This window comes from Drosophila biarmipes, chromosome 2L, assembly GCF_025231255.1.
Source record: "Drosophila biarmipes strain raj3 chromosome 2L, RU_DBia_V1.1, whole genome shotgun sequence".
In the NCBI taxonomy this organism is placed as follows: domain Eukaryota; kingdom Metazoa; phylum Arthropoda; class Insecta; order Diptera; family Drosophilidae; genus Drosophila; species Drosophila biarmipes.
Window position 1 is genome coordinate 11,742,986 of NC_066612.1, and position 15,103 is coordinate 11,758,088.

The following is a 15,103-nucleotide window of genomic DNA, read 5'->3' on the forward strand; positions in this document are numbered from 1 at the left end:
GTCGCCAGGTGTACCCATCAGCACTCATGCCATCCAGCAGATCCCCATCTCCATCCACATCACCATCCCCATCCCCATCCACCGATGTTGTAAACTTTTTTTCCGAACTTAATTAGCTTTGACTGGGGCTGGGGGCCTGGTTTTTGCCATCGAGTGCCCCAAACCCCTGGTTTATGTCGTACAATTACCCAGTGGAGCGCGTGCTGCAACCGCAGGTGCTAGAGCAGCACAGTACTACCCATTTGGCAGCTTGCAGCTCTCAGCTCCCCGGTTCCAGTTGCCAGTTCCCATTTCCATGCCCCGTCTCCAGCTGCCGGTACTACCAATCAAACCTGCTCGGGAGCTCTCCGCGCTGCCCAGCTCGAGTGCCTCGGATAAGGCGGATAAAACGCACACAAAGGCAGCCGCGAACTGGAAGTCGGCGAACCAATGGGCAGGCCGCTTGTGTCTCGAGCAACCCTCGTGCGCTTCGACCGCTGGCAACTTAACTGTGCTGCGCAGAGCGGGCCCAGTTAGTCAGCCTTGCGCAGTCGATGCGAACGGACGCGTCGCTCTAGAGATACAAAACAGAGTAGAGAAAAAGATACAAAGATACAAAACCCAGAGAAAGGGAAAACGTGTACTATACCAGACCGCGTGTGACAATCAGACGAAGAAAACATTTGAAAACAAATCCAACATGGTCTTGAACGGCATGCCCATCAATATGCCCGTGGCCATACCCGTGCCCATGCCCGTGCCCAGTCCTCCGGCCACCAAGTCTCGCGTGGCCCTCGACTGGGACATCAACGACTCCAAGATGCCGTCGGTGGGGGAGTTCGACGACTTCAGCGACTGGGCCAACGGCCACTGCCGGCTCATCTACTCCGTCCAGAGCGATGAGGCCAGAAAGCATGCCAGCGGCTGGGCCATGCGCAACACCAACAACCACAACGTGAACATCCTGAAGAAGAGCTGCCTGGGAGTGCTCCTCTGCAGTGCCAAGTGCAAGCTGCCCAACGGGGCCAGTGTTCACCTGAGGCCCGCCATCTGCGACAAGGCCAGGAGGAAGCAGCAGGGCAAACAGTGTCCCAATAGGTGGGTTGGCAACTTACAATTTAGGCGAGAGAATATCTCAAACTAACTCTGTATCTTATTTATCAAACAGAAACTGCAATGGGCGCCTGGAGATCCAGGCCTGCCGCGGCCACTGCGGCTATCCAGTCACACACTTCTGGCGAAGGGACGGCAATGGCATCTACTTCCAGGCCAAGGGAACCCATGATCACCCCAGACCCGAGGCCAAGGGATCAACGGAGGCCAGACGCCTCCTGGCCGGAGGAAGACGTGTGCGCAGCCTGGCCGTGATGCTGGCCAGGGAATCGGCTCTGAGCGATAAGCTGAGCAGCCTGCGACCCACCAAGCGACAGGCCAAGATGCAGCCCATGCAGGAGAGCAAGCGCAGGAGAATGGGTGACCCCGAGGTGACCCAAGCCAGCCAGGAGTTAATGGGATCAACCGGCTATCTGCCCACATCGACGCCCACACACAGCACCAGCTACAATCAGACTCAGGGATCATACGGCTCGACAGGATCGGGTTCAGGATCAGGATCGGTGCCCAGTCAGTGGAACGGCGAGATCTACTACGAACCGGAGGGAACGTCCTATGCCAATGGAATGTACGCCTACGACATGCTCCACTCGCCGCTCTCCGCGCACAGTTCCACAGGCAGCTACTACCAGGAGAACCTCCCGCAGCAGTTGCAACATCCTCATCCGCAGCAGCAGCAACTCTCCCCGCAGCAACATGTGCCGGCTGGCTACGATCAGACCATCCCCTCCAGCTTCCAGTGCGGTATGCCCCTGTACGAGAGCTGCGACGACACCTCCAGCTTGACCAGCAGTTCGGGCTACAGCTCCGAGGACTACAGCTACTTCAATGGATATCTGCCCAACTCGCTGGATGTGAGCAACGGCAGCCAGAGCCAAAATCCCAGCCAGGATGGGGGATTGTACACCACCAGCTCGGAGATCTTCAGTGTGTTCGAATCGACCCTGAACGGAGGCGGCGGTGCCAGCGCCATGGATCTCCTCTATGAGGGAGCCTCTGCCTACGGCCACAATCAGCAGCCCCAGGAACAGGCCAGCTTCCTGCCCCTCGCCAGCTACCAGCAGGATCAAGCGCAGGATCAGCTGCAGACCGCCGACTACTTCTACAGCAACTCGGGAGTGGACAACGGGTGGAACATCCAAATGGACGCGACATATCACCCGGCCACCAGCTCGGATCCCGTCTACTGCTAGGTGGGATCGGGACGAGGGGGCTGTGGCCCCCGCCCCCAAGGATCTCTCGTCGCAACCACTATTACTGAGCCACTCAAGCGTTGTTCTAGTCCCTAGTTGATTTCCACTCATGTTCCCATTGCTTGTTGGTCCTATTATTACGTATGAAATATTGTATTGAACGTTTCTAGTTTGTACTCCTGTACTTGTTTCCCAGCTATTCCAAAGTTTTAGCGCATGTAAGAACAATAATTGTAACTTTAAACTGTAAGCCCGTAGATTGTTAAGTCACATTTCCCACCTATTTATGCATTTTTGTGTAGTAATAAACATTTTTCAAAAAAAGAGGAAATCAAGTAGCCTTTGTCGATTGGTGTCAGACTTGGGAAAGGGAGACTGAAGTTTTAGCCAGTATATTTTCTGTAACGACACGAGAAACATCTAAAAATATTCGGAGCCAAAGAAAACACAGAGAAATTTGCTGGTCAACAAAACACTTTTAAAATGAACCGTAGAGGAGGCAGAAACAATATGCCTTGGATGGTAAGTGATGAATATAAGTTTATTTCCGAGCCCTTTAAAACGTGTACGTTTTTTGAGAAGCAGCGTCAGGCAGCAGCCATAATCAACAGTCGAGCCATGCGAAACTTTTTGAGCCGGCAGCGTTTTCAGATAGTTCCTCCGGGAAGATCTCGCAGCTCGAGGACACTGAGGTCCGGGGGAAGTTCGGCTAATGGTCGCCGCAGGGGGAATCCTTCTACTAATAGAAACGGGGGGAGTTCGCGTAGGAGGAGTGGTCGACGTCGACGGGCCCGTGGATCCCAGTTGGAGGCGGAACTGCCTGAACGAAACATTCGAGTTAATATTGATCCCATGCAAGTACTCTTCGCGTTCAATCAACTGCTTTCATGGTGCCGTGAGCCAACTCGCTTGGCGCTACAGGTCGCAACATCTGAGGAGAACTGTAAGATCCATTCAGTTTGCAAAGGGAAATACTTGTTAATCAATTTCATCCAGTAGTCTTTACGCTTACCCCAAATCCGGAAGCTCAGGAAGAGGAAGATGCCGAGGAAGAAGATGGCGAAGATCCAGATGACGGGGATCAAAACTCAAATGAATGTGCCGGTGGTCAGTGCACTAATGAAAGTGCCAATAACCAGAGTCCACAACAGGAGGTTCAGAGCTCCAATGAAAACACCAATGATCAAAGCACACGTCAGGATGTTCAAGGCTCCGTTGAAAATTCCACTGGTCAAGGGGAGCAGATAGCTGACCGAGTTGCCGATGATGAAAATCGGAAAAGTATCTAAGAGTACGATAACCAATGAAAAGAATCTCTATCTAGATTAACTCGGATTACAATAACCCATACATTGTACATTGTAAGCTTTTGTAAAAAATAAAGTTGTCTCCCCAAGCATTTGCCAAATTATCTCACTGAAAAGAAGCTAACAATAATACAATCTTTTTGAATTATTTTCTAATCTTGTTTAGTTTTTATTACACGGTTATCTTTTTTGGGTGAGTCGTACTAGGCCTGTGTAACCTAAAGAACTTACTATAGAATATTTAATTGTGCCTCTTTGGATTGTTATGTTACTCCAATAAAATATATTTTTACCTACCAAAGGGTGTATAAAATAAAATTTGAAATTCATTTTCCACCGGCAATCAAATCAAGGGTCGATTAAGGGGCTTACCTCCTGTCAGAGGCCACTCAAACATTTGGATATTGTTTCCGAATTTTTTAAGCCGATTATAAATAATTAAAAATATAAAAAAAGGTCGGTTCAGGGAAGGGGTTGCGCAAGAAGAACTCGACCCTAATGGGGGTTTGAGATCGACCATAAACAAAACGCCCATTAGTTGTCATGTCGGACGGGAAGTGTGCCGGTGACGCGTGCGACCTTCAAGGATATTCGCACACTGCAGAGCTGAACCAGAAGTGAGGAATGACTTTGTTTCAAGCGATATTTGCATACATAATTCGAGTGCGGCTGCGCCCAGCCCCTGCCCAAATGAAAACATTTAAAATGTTTTGATTTCATTTATGTTAATTTCCAGCCATAAATCACAGCCGAGCGTGTGCTTCCTGTCGCGCCAGCCTGCCTTCGTCCTGCAGCAATATTTGTCCTTGCTGTTTGATTAGCCCTCCACCCGATTCAGCAGAACCCTTGCATGCAAATGAGGACTCTTTGGAGTCGCTGACTCCGATGCTCATTTGGTGTTATCCTTGGGTGCCGCGGAAGCCGAGGGGAGGAAGCCGAGATCACAAAGGTATTATGCAAATTTACTGATGCTGATCCCATTGTTGCCGGTGTAATTCAATATACGCGTGAATAAATGTGCGAATCCTTTGGCCGAGGTTTCGCAAATTCACATTTGCGATTCCAGGGACTAATTTCAAATGCAAATACGATGCGGTGTCAATTTGTTAATGCAGATTTTCGCACACCAATGGAGCTATTAGAGGTCTCAATTCGGGGTTAGAGGCCGTATAATGGAAGATCCTTTCAGAAGTTGGTTTTAACGAAATAGTGATACCAATACATTTATCAAAGAAATGTTGAAAGAAAATAATTAAAAATAGGTATGCGGGTTATGCAATTTATTGCAATATCCCCTAAAAACTTCGGTATTACATCAAAATATAGGAAAAATTTTACAAAATATATAAAATATTATAAGATTTCAGACCTAATATAAATCCCATTTCAGAACTGCTAAGCAACTTGGTCGCCAAAGATTTAAATATTTAATAGACAGGACATGCTTTGAGCTAACTGTCGTGTCCTTTTATTTTATTTTGTAATAATGATTCTTTCGGATATTCTCCGCTTTTGACAAGCCCGCTGATACAAAAGGTCAGGACAGTCATTCAGTCACTCGGTCGTCTACCAGCATTTGACTGACAGACTTTTGCAGTTGACACTAACCGACGAACTCGAGTGTGACTTTTTTGACTCGTCACACATCAGAGGCGGATCAGCCTAGAAATCAAAACCGCAGCTGCAGCTTCGGGGAAAAACGATTAACTATTTATTTTATAGTACATGCCACCTAGGACGGCTGCGTCAAAGGCCACAAAGGCGTGTTGCCACAATAAAGCGCACGGCAATGTGGCGAAATCTCATCCGAACCTATTTAGGAGTGGCCACTTGAAAGGACAATGGTGGCAGGGCAAATGAGGCGCGCTTAATGCGGCTTCAATGACTCCTGGATACGAGGAAGCGACCTGAAAAATGCGATTGACATGCGTGTCCGCCAATTGTGCGGCCTGTTAATGGTCTAAACCAAGGCGGGGTGGGTCAGCGTGACAAATTCCCGAAAACAATGTCAGTGGAAGAGGCCTAGAAGTTGGCATTGGGATATTAAAAAAATGTAAAACAAGGTCCTTTTTTTATAAAATAAATCTACAACAGCTTCGTAGTTAGTTGCTCAAATATTATTAGTAATGTTATCCAAATATTTATCCTTGATAAATTAGCTAATCCACAGAAGAAGCTGTAAAATATATTTTACTTATCAACCTTACCTATTATTTGAAATTTTATGTTTTTTTTTATTAAGATTCTTATATTTCTGGTTAATTATTCGTTTGCAGTTGCCATGAGATACATTTTTGCATGATCATTAGTTTTGGTGCAGATCATATGCAAATATTTATATCTATCCCCTTGCCATTTCCCGAATAAAGATGGAATTTCTAAATTGTTATGAGCCTTAAGCTGGCCTAATTTTGCAAAACATTTGTGATAAACATAGAGCTTACTTACTTACAGGACTCATGAAATTAAATTACAATTTTTAGGATCAAGAACTTTATTGGCGCCATCTAGTTTTGAGGCCCTCTTCTGGGCGCCACCTAGTGGGTAAGTTTCAGTTTCTGCACCCCGGGCCTGGTATTTTTCGGTATTAAATTGCAGACCTGGTGGTATTTCCGACCGCTTTTCGTAAGGCCACACTGCCAATGTGCAACAAGTCGAATTGCCGCATCGTCTTTTATAGTTTTTTATAGCGATCGCGAACACATAACGGTGCAAGAGCAAAGTTCGATTCGTTAAATAAGTAAAAAGATAGCTAGTAAGCGAAAAGTGAAACCCCACTGAATCGAACTGAGAGCGTGCAATGTCGGCGTCGAGATTTCTGAGTGCCGTTGGCCAAATTTCGCGACAGCAGCTGCTGCACAATAAGTGCACGAGAGGTGGGTAATTTATATCTTCCCCAAGGAAAGGGAAAGTAAAGATTGCAGTAATCGGGCCAGACTGGAATTTGGCCCCCTGGAAGTGGGGCCCAGTACCGCTCTAGCGGCATCTCGCTCTCTCGCCAAATCTATTTGGTGAGCCTCCCCCGATGCCGCATAACTGGACTTTGCACTTTGTACTCTCTCTTGACGTACGGCCGCAGTCTCTCGCTTTCTGTTTTCTGATTTCCGATTTCGAGGGCCCTGAGATAATGACCACTAATCGCAACCAACGATCTCTGAACCCCACGCAGCCCTGCCCATTTCGGCGCATCTCCTCCAGAGCCGCCGCCTGATGTCCACCAACCCCGCCCCGGTGGCCAGTGCCAACAAGCACCTGCACACCAAGGTGGTCAATGGAGTGCTCGTGATCAAGATAGACTCCCCCAATGCCAAGGTCAACTCCCTGGGCACCGAGGTGAGCGATGAGTTCGAGCACGTTATCAAGGACCTGGAGACGAATCCTGCCATCAGCTCCGCCGTGCTGATCTCGGGTAAGCCGGGATGCTTTGTGGCCGGAGCCGATATCGGGATGCTGGAGGCCTGCCAAACGCCGGAGGAGGCCACCCTGCTCGCCCACGGCGCCCAGTTGATGTTCGACCGGATGGAGCGCAGCAAGAAGCCCATTGTGGCCGCCATCAGTGGCGTCTGTCTGGGCGGAGGACTGGAACTTGCCCTTGCCTGCCACTACCGCATTGCCACCAAGGACAGCAAGACCAAGCTGGGTCTGCCCGAGGTCATGCTGGGCCTCCTGCCCGGCGGTGGTGGCACTGTGCGCCTGCCCAAGCTCACTTCCCTGCCCACGGCTCTGGATCTCGAGCTGACCGGCAAACAGGTGCGCGCCGATCGCGCCAAGCGACTGGGCATTGTGGACCTGCTGGTGGAACCTCTGGGTCCTGGACTCCAGCCTGCCGAGCAGAACACCATCGAGTACCTGGAGAAGACCGCCGTGCAGGTGGCCAACGACCTGGTCAGCGGCAAACTTCGCGTGAGTCATATCAGATTATACCCACGAATATTTACATATTGCATTTAATTGCTGGGATTAAGTTCTAGCTCTTGTTTGTCCTGAACTCGATATGCATGCGTTAATGTTTATTCTTATGGTAAACAAATCAAGCATTTGGAATGCTCAAAAATTCTTATTCTAATCAATAGAATAATTAATTGACTTACTCATTAAAAACCTATTTTTATATTTCCCTTAGGTAAATCGTGAAAAAGGAGGTCTGGTCAACAAGATCCAGTCCTTCGTCATGGACACCGACTTTGTGAAGAACAAGATCTTCGACACTGCCAGGAAGCAAGTGCTGAAGGCCTCCAATGGCCTCTATCCCGCTCCCCTGAAGGTATATATTTGGCAAGTTTTCCCAAACATTATAGCTAACCCTTGTGTACCAACAGATTCTCGATGTGGTCCGTGCTGGCGTGGATAAGGGACCTGATGCAGGTTACGAGGCAGAACGCAAGGGCTTCGGCGAGCTGTCGGCCACTCCCGAGTCCAAGGGTCTGATTGCGCTCTTCCGTGGCCAAACGGAGTGCAAGAAGAACCGATTTGGCAAGCCAGAGCGTCCGGTTAAGACTGTGGGTGTTCTCGGAGCTGGTCTGATGGGCGCCGGCATCGTTCAGGTCTCTGTCGACAAGGGCTACCAGGTGGTGATGAAGGATGCCACCGATGCTGGTCTGGCTCGTGGTATTGGGCAGGTGCAGAAGGGACTGGAAACAGCGGTGAAGCGGAAGCGCATCTCTGGACTGGAGCGCGATCAGACTCTGGCCAACCTGCGCCCCACTCTGGATTACAATGACTTTAAGAACGCTGACATCATCATCGAAGCTGTGTTTGAGGACATCAAGGTCAAGCACCGCGTTATTAAGGAGTTGGAGGCAGTTGTTCCCGAGCACTGCGTCATTGCCACTAACACCAGCGCCATCCCCATCACCAAGATTGCCGCGGGTAGCTCGCGTCCGGAGAAGGTGGTCGGCATGCACTACTTCTCACCCGTGGACAAGATGCAGCTCCTGGAAATCATCACCCACCCAGGCACCTCCAAGGATACCATCGCTCAGGCTGTTGCCGTCGGTCTCAAGCAAGGCAAGGTCGTCATCACAGTGGGCGATGGACCCGGTTTCTATACCACCCGCATTCTCTCCACCCTGCTGTCGGAGGCCATAAGGTCGGTTCAGGTTTTGAGAACATAACAGCGATACGTTAATTCTTTTATTTCGTTTTTAGACTGCTGCAAGAAGGCGTGGACCCCAAAGATCTGGACCAATACACGAAGAAGTTCGGTTTCCCAGTCGGCGCTGCAACCCTTGCCGATGAGGTTGGCATTGATGTGGGTTCCCACATTGCCGTCGACCTGGCGAAGGCCTTCGGCGAGCGTTTCAGCGGTGGAAACTTGGAAGTGATGAACGATCTGGTGCTGGCCGGATTCCTCGGACGTAAATCCGGAAAGGGCATCTTCCTGTACGACGGCCAGAAGCGAGGCACTCGTCCCGTGAACAACGATGCCGTGGAGATCGTCAAGCAGAAGTACGGTCTGGTATCGAAGGGAGCCAATACGCCCGAGGACTTGACGCTGCGAATGGTGTCGCGTTTCATTAACGAAGCTGTGCTGTGTCTGGAGGAGAAGATCCTGGACAGTCCCCTGGAGGGCGATGTGGGCGCCGTTTTCGGGCTGGGCTTCCCGCCATTCTCCGGTGGACCCTTCCGTTGGGTGGACCAGTACGGAGCCGGCAAGCTGGTCAGCAAAATGCAGTCCTATGCCGATCTGTACGGTGCTCCCTTCAAGCCCGCTCAGACTCTGCTCGACATGGCCAAGGACCCGGCGAAGAAGTTCTACCCCAAGACTGGCTCCTCGAAGTTGTAGATCCGATCCAATCCGATCCCAATCTCCGATAGAGCCGCCAACGAAATTTAGCTTTTAGTGCGAAGACAGGGACAAGCTATGTCCTTGAGCATTTCTCTCAGAAAGGATGCCTTCTGTAGTGCACCCGCTCCTTTGAATGTGGGGCAAGGCCCTGCGAAACACCCTCTGTTGAAGTCGTCGAGATTTAAATTAAAGTTTACCATGTAATTTTCCATACTCTCACTTGATTATTATTTTACACAGCAATTTGATTTCCTTTCTTCGCTTTGTTTGACTTAAATGGGAACAGCTTTGTACATCGATTTTATAGTTTAGGCTTTAGCAGCAGCATATATACAGTTTTCTTAAATCTAGTTATTTTCGCTCTATACTAAGTTGTCAAGAATATCCAAATGGGATTAGTAGACTCCTTCGTATAGAGCATAATGGCTTATCAGGAGACCTTATTATTCCAAGTTCGTTGAAATGTGTTCGATTTCGATATGAACAGTGCGGTGATTTGTGGAAATTCTATTCAAATGAAACCCTGTACATTTTATTAACTATTTTAAGAAGCGAAATACCGACGACTTGTTCTTATCAATAAGGAACACAAATCGAGAATGTAAAACCATGTAAGGACATTTAGTTACTCATCTGATTGAGCACACACAACACATAAACAGTGAGCAGACTGAAGTTGGTTTGAATACCATCTGGTAACCACTCCAACTAAAGTTCCACCTTAGGCTTCTACTTAACATATCATATTTCTAGTTAAGGATTAGTGACTTTCCGCTCCTCTTCGCATGCCTTCATTGCTTTCGCCAATCCCGTCCGGAGCTGCGCCTTTGATGCTTCACGGATCCCCCATTGCTACTACTTCCTCCACTGCCATTGATCACGCCCGATACAGCTCCTCCGTTGCAGTGCTCCTGGGCGGGATAGCGGGTTACGACGTCGTCAATCAGCTCCAGGATGCCAATCTTGAACTTGCGACGCTGCTGGGGCGTCAGAGCAGCAAGATCTGGAAGGATGCTGCGAAAGAACTCCATGTCAGCCACCTCCGAGGAACTCAGTCCGCCGTAGAAACTTCCTGCATTCGTCATCGTGCTGGTGGCCTCGCATTCCGTCTTGATTCTCTTGCTGCCCGGCTCGAAGGAAGGATGATGCTCCATGGCCAGGGACAGAGGATGCGGATGCGGATGCGAGTGCGGGTGGTAGTGGAGGGGCGGTGGTGTGCCATGACCGCCATCATTATAGTTGAGTTGCGAGCCGGTCTCGGCCAGCTGCACATCCGGAATGAAGTTCTTCATGCTGTCCGCACTGGCCGTGTCGCTCCTGGCCGGCGAGTCGCCTCCGCCCCTTTGGTGGGCGGAATTGTGGGTAGGCGTGGACGGAGGACGCTTCAGACCCAGCGAGTTGGTCACCGCCGGATCGAAGGCATCGATGGTCTCCTCATCGTCCTTCTCGGATATCGAGTACTTAAGCTCCAGCACCTCCTCGCCGTTGTTGCCGATGCTGTTGTTGTTATTGATGTTGGTGCTGGCGCAGTACTTGTGCTCCTCGTGCGCATGGATGGCCGGGTGGAGGAGATACGGCTGGTGGTGCTGCAGGTGCTGCTGGGACATCTGGTACAACGTGGCCAGGCTATTGTTGCCCTCCAAGGAATTGCGACTGGACTTGAGGAAGGGCAGCAGGAAGGCCATGTGCTCGGTCAGGTAGTACGGCTTGTGCTGCGGCTCCGATCCGGATTGCTGCTTTATGTAGCGGGAGAGGCAGGCGCGCAGGTTCCGCCACCGCTCCTTGCAGTGGATTACTAGTATAGGGAAGGGTTATCTTTAATAAAAAGGGATTATGTTTTTGAGATCGATTTTAGCTTACCACTTTCACGCGTCTCCTTCGAAATAAGCACCCACGCTTTCTCTTGGTTGTCCCTGTAAACAGAGTTTAATATTGTTTAAAATATTTGTGATATAGTATTTTTATACATAAAAAAGCATACTTTAATCTTTGGGAAATCTTGAATGTCTATTTTTGTAACTGATTAGGGTGTCTATCTCTTAATTAATAGATGTACTTTGACTCCGATGTCTAGTAATGACGACTATGATTTTTTGTTATAAGGGATGATTATATTTTGAAATATATAGTATGGCTAAAGAATTCTCTATTCCATTTTTGATTAGAAGGAAAGAGCAGCAAAGCCAACAAAGGGAATTATCTTCAAGAATTGAGATATAAGTGGGATTTTTTTAAGTTGACTTTTTAAAAACACAAAGCAACAGCCATTCTTTAAACGAGTAATTATTTTAAATTGAATATTTAAACATGGACTTTAGAACATCTGTGGTTTTGTGACATTAACTACCATTTTCGGGGGACTCCCCACTCACCTGTTGCGGTACTCTGGCACCTTCTTGTCGTACAGACATTTGTGGGTGCGCACCAGGTTGACAAAGCGGATGTTGAAGTCCTCGTCCGCCTGCATCACTCGGTTGGTGGACGCAATGGTGGCTCCTGCGGTTCCGGATCCCGATCCTGTGGGACTGTGGTGATTGTAGGTGGTGCTGCTGCCGCTGTCGTTGCTGGGATTATTGTTGCTACTCGTGTTGTTACTGCTGCGCGTTGAGGTTGTCATATTCGCAGGAGGTGGTTTCGTCCCTCTCACAGCCTGCAAAAAGTAGATTTTAATTAGAATGGAATGCAAAGAAGAAATGGATAATCCCAGACCCAAGTTACATTGTATCTGCTGCCCTGTCTAGACCTTAAGAAATAGAAACCTGAAGTTTCGTGGGGCACTCCAATATTTGATTTTTAGACTTTCCTATCCATATTCCTATTTATTTACGAGCGGGCAAACAAAGAGCGTTCTCCGCGACTCTTTTTTTAGCTTTTTCGCTTTTTTATTTTTCTGGGGTTTTGTGTTCTGTCGTGTTGTTTGTTTGTGTTGGTTCTCAGTGCTGGGCTGTGCTGTGCTGTGCTGTGCTGCTTGCTGCCTCAGCAAACGACGAATAGAGCTTTTCGCTCATATATATTTCGTGAAACTTAATAAAACATTGCTGGCGACTTTGTTGTAGTCGTAGTTGCCATTATTTTCAGTACAGTTTTGCGAGCTGGAAAGCGGCGACATTGCGATGTTGCTGTTGTAAACACAACGGCGCAGCGGCGACAGCAACTTTGTTTGCTTTTCCTATTATTATAGCCACAGCAGCAGCAACAATGGCAGCGGCCGTAAAAACAACAGGCTGTCTTGCTGTCGCCGAAAGCTTTTGCCAGCCTCACTGATAACAGCAACAGCAACAGCAAAACAGCACAGCGGCAACACATTGCATTGCAATGCATCAGCAACATAGTGCAACTGCCAGCAATGCTGTGTTGCAATATCCGAAAACATGTTGGCCAAATGCTTTGGATAGTCACGAATGTGTGTGCGAGTACCCACCGCACTCACTCGCTCACTCACTCATTCGCCAAGCGATTCGCTCTCGCACCTGCGACTACCTGTTTCGATTCTAATCAGCCCACTCACCGCCTCACTCACCTGTCCACTCACTCGGCAGCCACCCCCTCCTACCTCGGCGACACTTTTGGCCCGCTCTTAAATCTCCAACAGTTTTCCCGCCACTTTCAGCACCTTGCTAGGCCCACCAGTTTGGCACAGCGAAAAACGTGCGCACAGTGGGCTGAGACTTGGGCAAAACATGAAATATGTTGTTCAATTTTAAACAACACCTCAATAATTTGAAAAACATTTTGCTGAGAATATTTATTTCAGCACAGTGGGCTGAGACTTGGGCAAAACATGAAATATGTTGTTCAATTTTAAACAACACCTCAATAATTTGAAAAACATTTTGCTGAGATTTTTTAACTATAGCCAGCAGGAAGATTACAAATTTATCTTTACATTTATCTCTCAAAGTTTCAATTACTTTAACATTTTTTTAATTATGTGCAATCCGTATTTTATTGTTTATTAAAATAGTATAAATGTATTCCGATTATTATTTATTTTACGTACGAATATATTAACATAATTTTGATTAAAAGGCATATGATGGTTCATGACGTCAGTGCGAAGCTTCTAAGCTTTTTGATTACAAAAGATAAGCGGTAATTCAGTTCGGGCTTATTCTTATCAGTAACATATTTTCATTGCATTGCTTCAAAACACAATTTTGAAATTTGGGGAAGTTTCAAAAAATTCATTTAATGGTTCTTACTTGAAAATTACTTGTTTTTAAAAACAACAAAATAGGAAGCTAGCTTAGACTATATCTTGCAAATAAAATCATACGTATATGACAACTATAATACATATAAAGTTTTCTAAATAAAATACAAATGACTGCAAAAAAATAATAGTTCGCGGAAAACGGACAAACGGACGGACAGACGGACATGGCTACAACGACTCGTCTAGTGATGCTGATCAAGAATATATTGGATCGGAAAAGGAATGATACCTTCATTACTAAGCTGACTTCTGACTGAACTCGTAATACCGCCTGCGAGGGTATAGATATGAAACATTTGCATAAGCAATTTCGAAGTTCTTTCGTCCCACTGTTCGTTGGCAGCATTGTTGTGTGTTGTTTGGACAGTCATCATTATTATCAACGTACATCATTATCAAGGCGAACGTTGTTCGCGTGCTGGCCCGATGTTGTTTTTGTTAATGTTATTGTTGAATTGTTAGGTACCCTGTGGGCGGGGAAATGGGAGGGGGGGGGGGGGGGGGGGGGGGGGGGGGCGCTGAAACCGAGCGGAAAAACAACTAACCTGGCTATGGCAATATTTATTGTATTACGTCTATTTAACATAAACATATCGGCCTGAGCGTTTCGATGTGTGTTTGTACTTATTCTTTGAGAAATGTTCATGTTTATATACTAGCAGCGGGGCACAAAAAGTACACCTACCGCCTCTGGGCAACGAACAAAATCGAAAAACACAAAAACAGCACAAAACTCAACAAAACCGAAAAACAAAAAAAAAGAATATATTTCTAAAGCCAACAAAACACAGAAAACTTGCAGAAATCCCCGGCGCGCTCTTTGTTTCCCCTTCCAACAAATATACATATATTGTATTTTGCTCCGTGGCCCAATGACAACAACAACAAAGGCAATAAGTTTGTTAGATAGACTACAGCAACAACTACAATAGACACACTCGCACACAGAGGCAATCGCACACAAGGAAACAATATGGCATATAGAATTTTTCTTGCTACTGCTTATCGGGGGTACTATTTGTTGTTGCCAACTTGTGATGTTGTGCGTAGAAGACTTCCTTACCTTTTCGGATTTTTGTGGTTGATTCGAAGGGCTGTTGATGGTACCGATTGCTCCTGGCTCGAACAGGCGATTTCAAAACGCAAAAAGTAGCCCGCTCCTGGCTGGCAGCTATGGCGACTCCAAAACGCAGCACACACGGCGCACAGATAAAACGGCGCCAAAAATATTTGTGTTGCTGCTGCTGCTGCAACTGACGTAACGTTCAAAAATGTTGAATTCGAAAAACTCGTGGTCGTCGGTGCACGGTGCTCGGGAATTGGCGGCGGACTGTTGGAATTGTTGGCAATGTCGTATGTTTCGCGTTCCAAGCGACGAAGGCGACTAAGCACACAGCGCTACAGGCACAGACACAGGCACGAATGCGACTGCCAGCCAGCAGATACGAGAGCGAGCGGTGCACTGAGAGAAAAGCGTGGAACAGCAGGCAAATAATTTAAAAAAATT

The 15,103-nt window shown here is 47.6% G+C and overlaps 3 protein-coding genes across 8 annotated transcripts; 2 read left to right on the forward strand and 1 right to left on the reverse strand.

Annotated features, from left to right (window-relative positions):
- The first annotated feature begins 532 nt into the window (after nucleotides 1-532).
- Nucleotides 533-3,684, forward strand: LOC108032772 (transcription factor glial cells missing). 3 transcript variants are annotated; one of them, XM_017106773.2, is made up of 4 exons: nucleotides 533-1,077; nucleotides 1,148-2,807; nucleotides 2,868-3,228; nucleotides 3,282-3,684. In XM_017106773.2, exons 1-2 carry the CDS (start codon nucleotides 680-682, stop codon nucleotides 2,283-2,285), a joined length of 1,536 nt encoding a protein of 511 aa, XP_016962262.2. In that variant the 5' UTR covers nucleotides 533-679; the 3' UTR covers nucleotides 2,286-2,807; nucleotides 2,868-3,228; nucleotides 3,282-3,684. The 3 variants fall into 3 exon arrangements, with proteins under 3 accessions (XP_016962262.2, XP_016962263.2, XP_016962264.2); XM_017106774.2 differs by having other exon boundaries at nucleotides 3,285-3,684; XM_017106775.3 differs by having other exon boundaries at nucleotides 2,871-3,228.
- A 2,539-nt stretch (nucleotides 3,685-6,223) lies between these two features.
- On the forward strand, nucleotides 6,224-9,593 carry LOC108032632 (trifunctional enzyme subunit alpha, mitochondrial). Its single transcript, XM_017106573.3, has 5 exons — nucleotides 6,224-6,468; nucleotides 6,762-7,495; nucleotides 7,716-7,856; nucleotides 7,912-8,681; nucleotides 8,741-9,593. The coding sequence occupies exons 1-5, from the start codon at nucleotides 6,393-6,395 to the stop codon at nucleotides 9,375-9,377; spliced, it is 2,358 nt and encodes a 785-aa protein (XP_016962062.1). The 5' UTR covers nucleotides 6,224-6,392; the 3' UTR covers nucleotides 9,378-9,593.
- LOC108032633 (uncharacterized) lies at nucleotides 9,582-15,006 on the reverse strand. 4 transcript variants are annotated; one of them, XM_017106574.3, is made up of 4 exons: nucleotides 14,660-15,006; nucleotides 11,753-12,030; nucleotides 11,241-11,293; nucleotides 9,582-11,175 (listed from the first exon to the last, which is right to left on the reverse strand). In XM_017106574.3, the coding sequence occupies exons 2-4, from the start codon at nucleotides 11,995-11,997 to the stop codon at nucleotides 10,172-10,174; spliced, it is 1,302 nt and encodes a 433-aa protein (XP_016962063.1). In that variant the 5' UTR covers nucleotides 11,998-12,030; nucleotides 14,660-15,006; the 3' UTR covers nucleotides 9,582-10,171. The 4 variants fall into 4 exon arrangements, with proteins under 4 accessions (XP_016962063.1, XP_016962065.1, XP_016962064.1 ...); XM_017106576.3 differs by lacking the exon at nucleotides 14,660-15,006 and adding an exon at nucleotides 12,901-13,029; XM_017106575.3 differs by lacking the exon at nucleotides 14,660-15,006 and adding an exon at nucleotides 12,099-12,566.
- Between the last annotated feature and the right edge of the window lie 97 nt (nucleotides 15,007-15,103).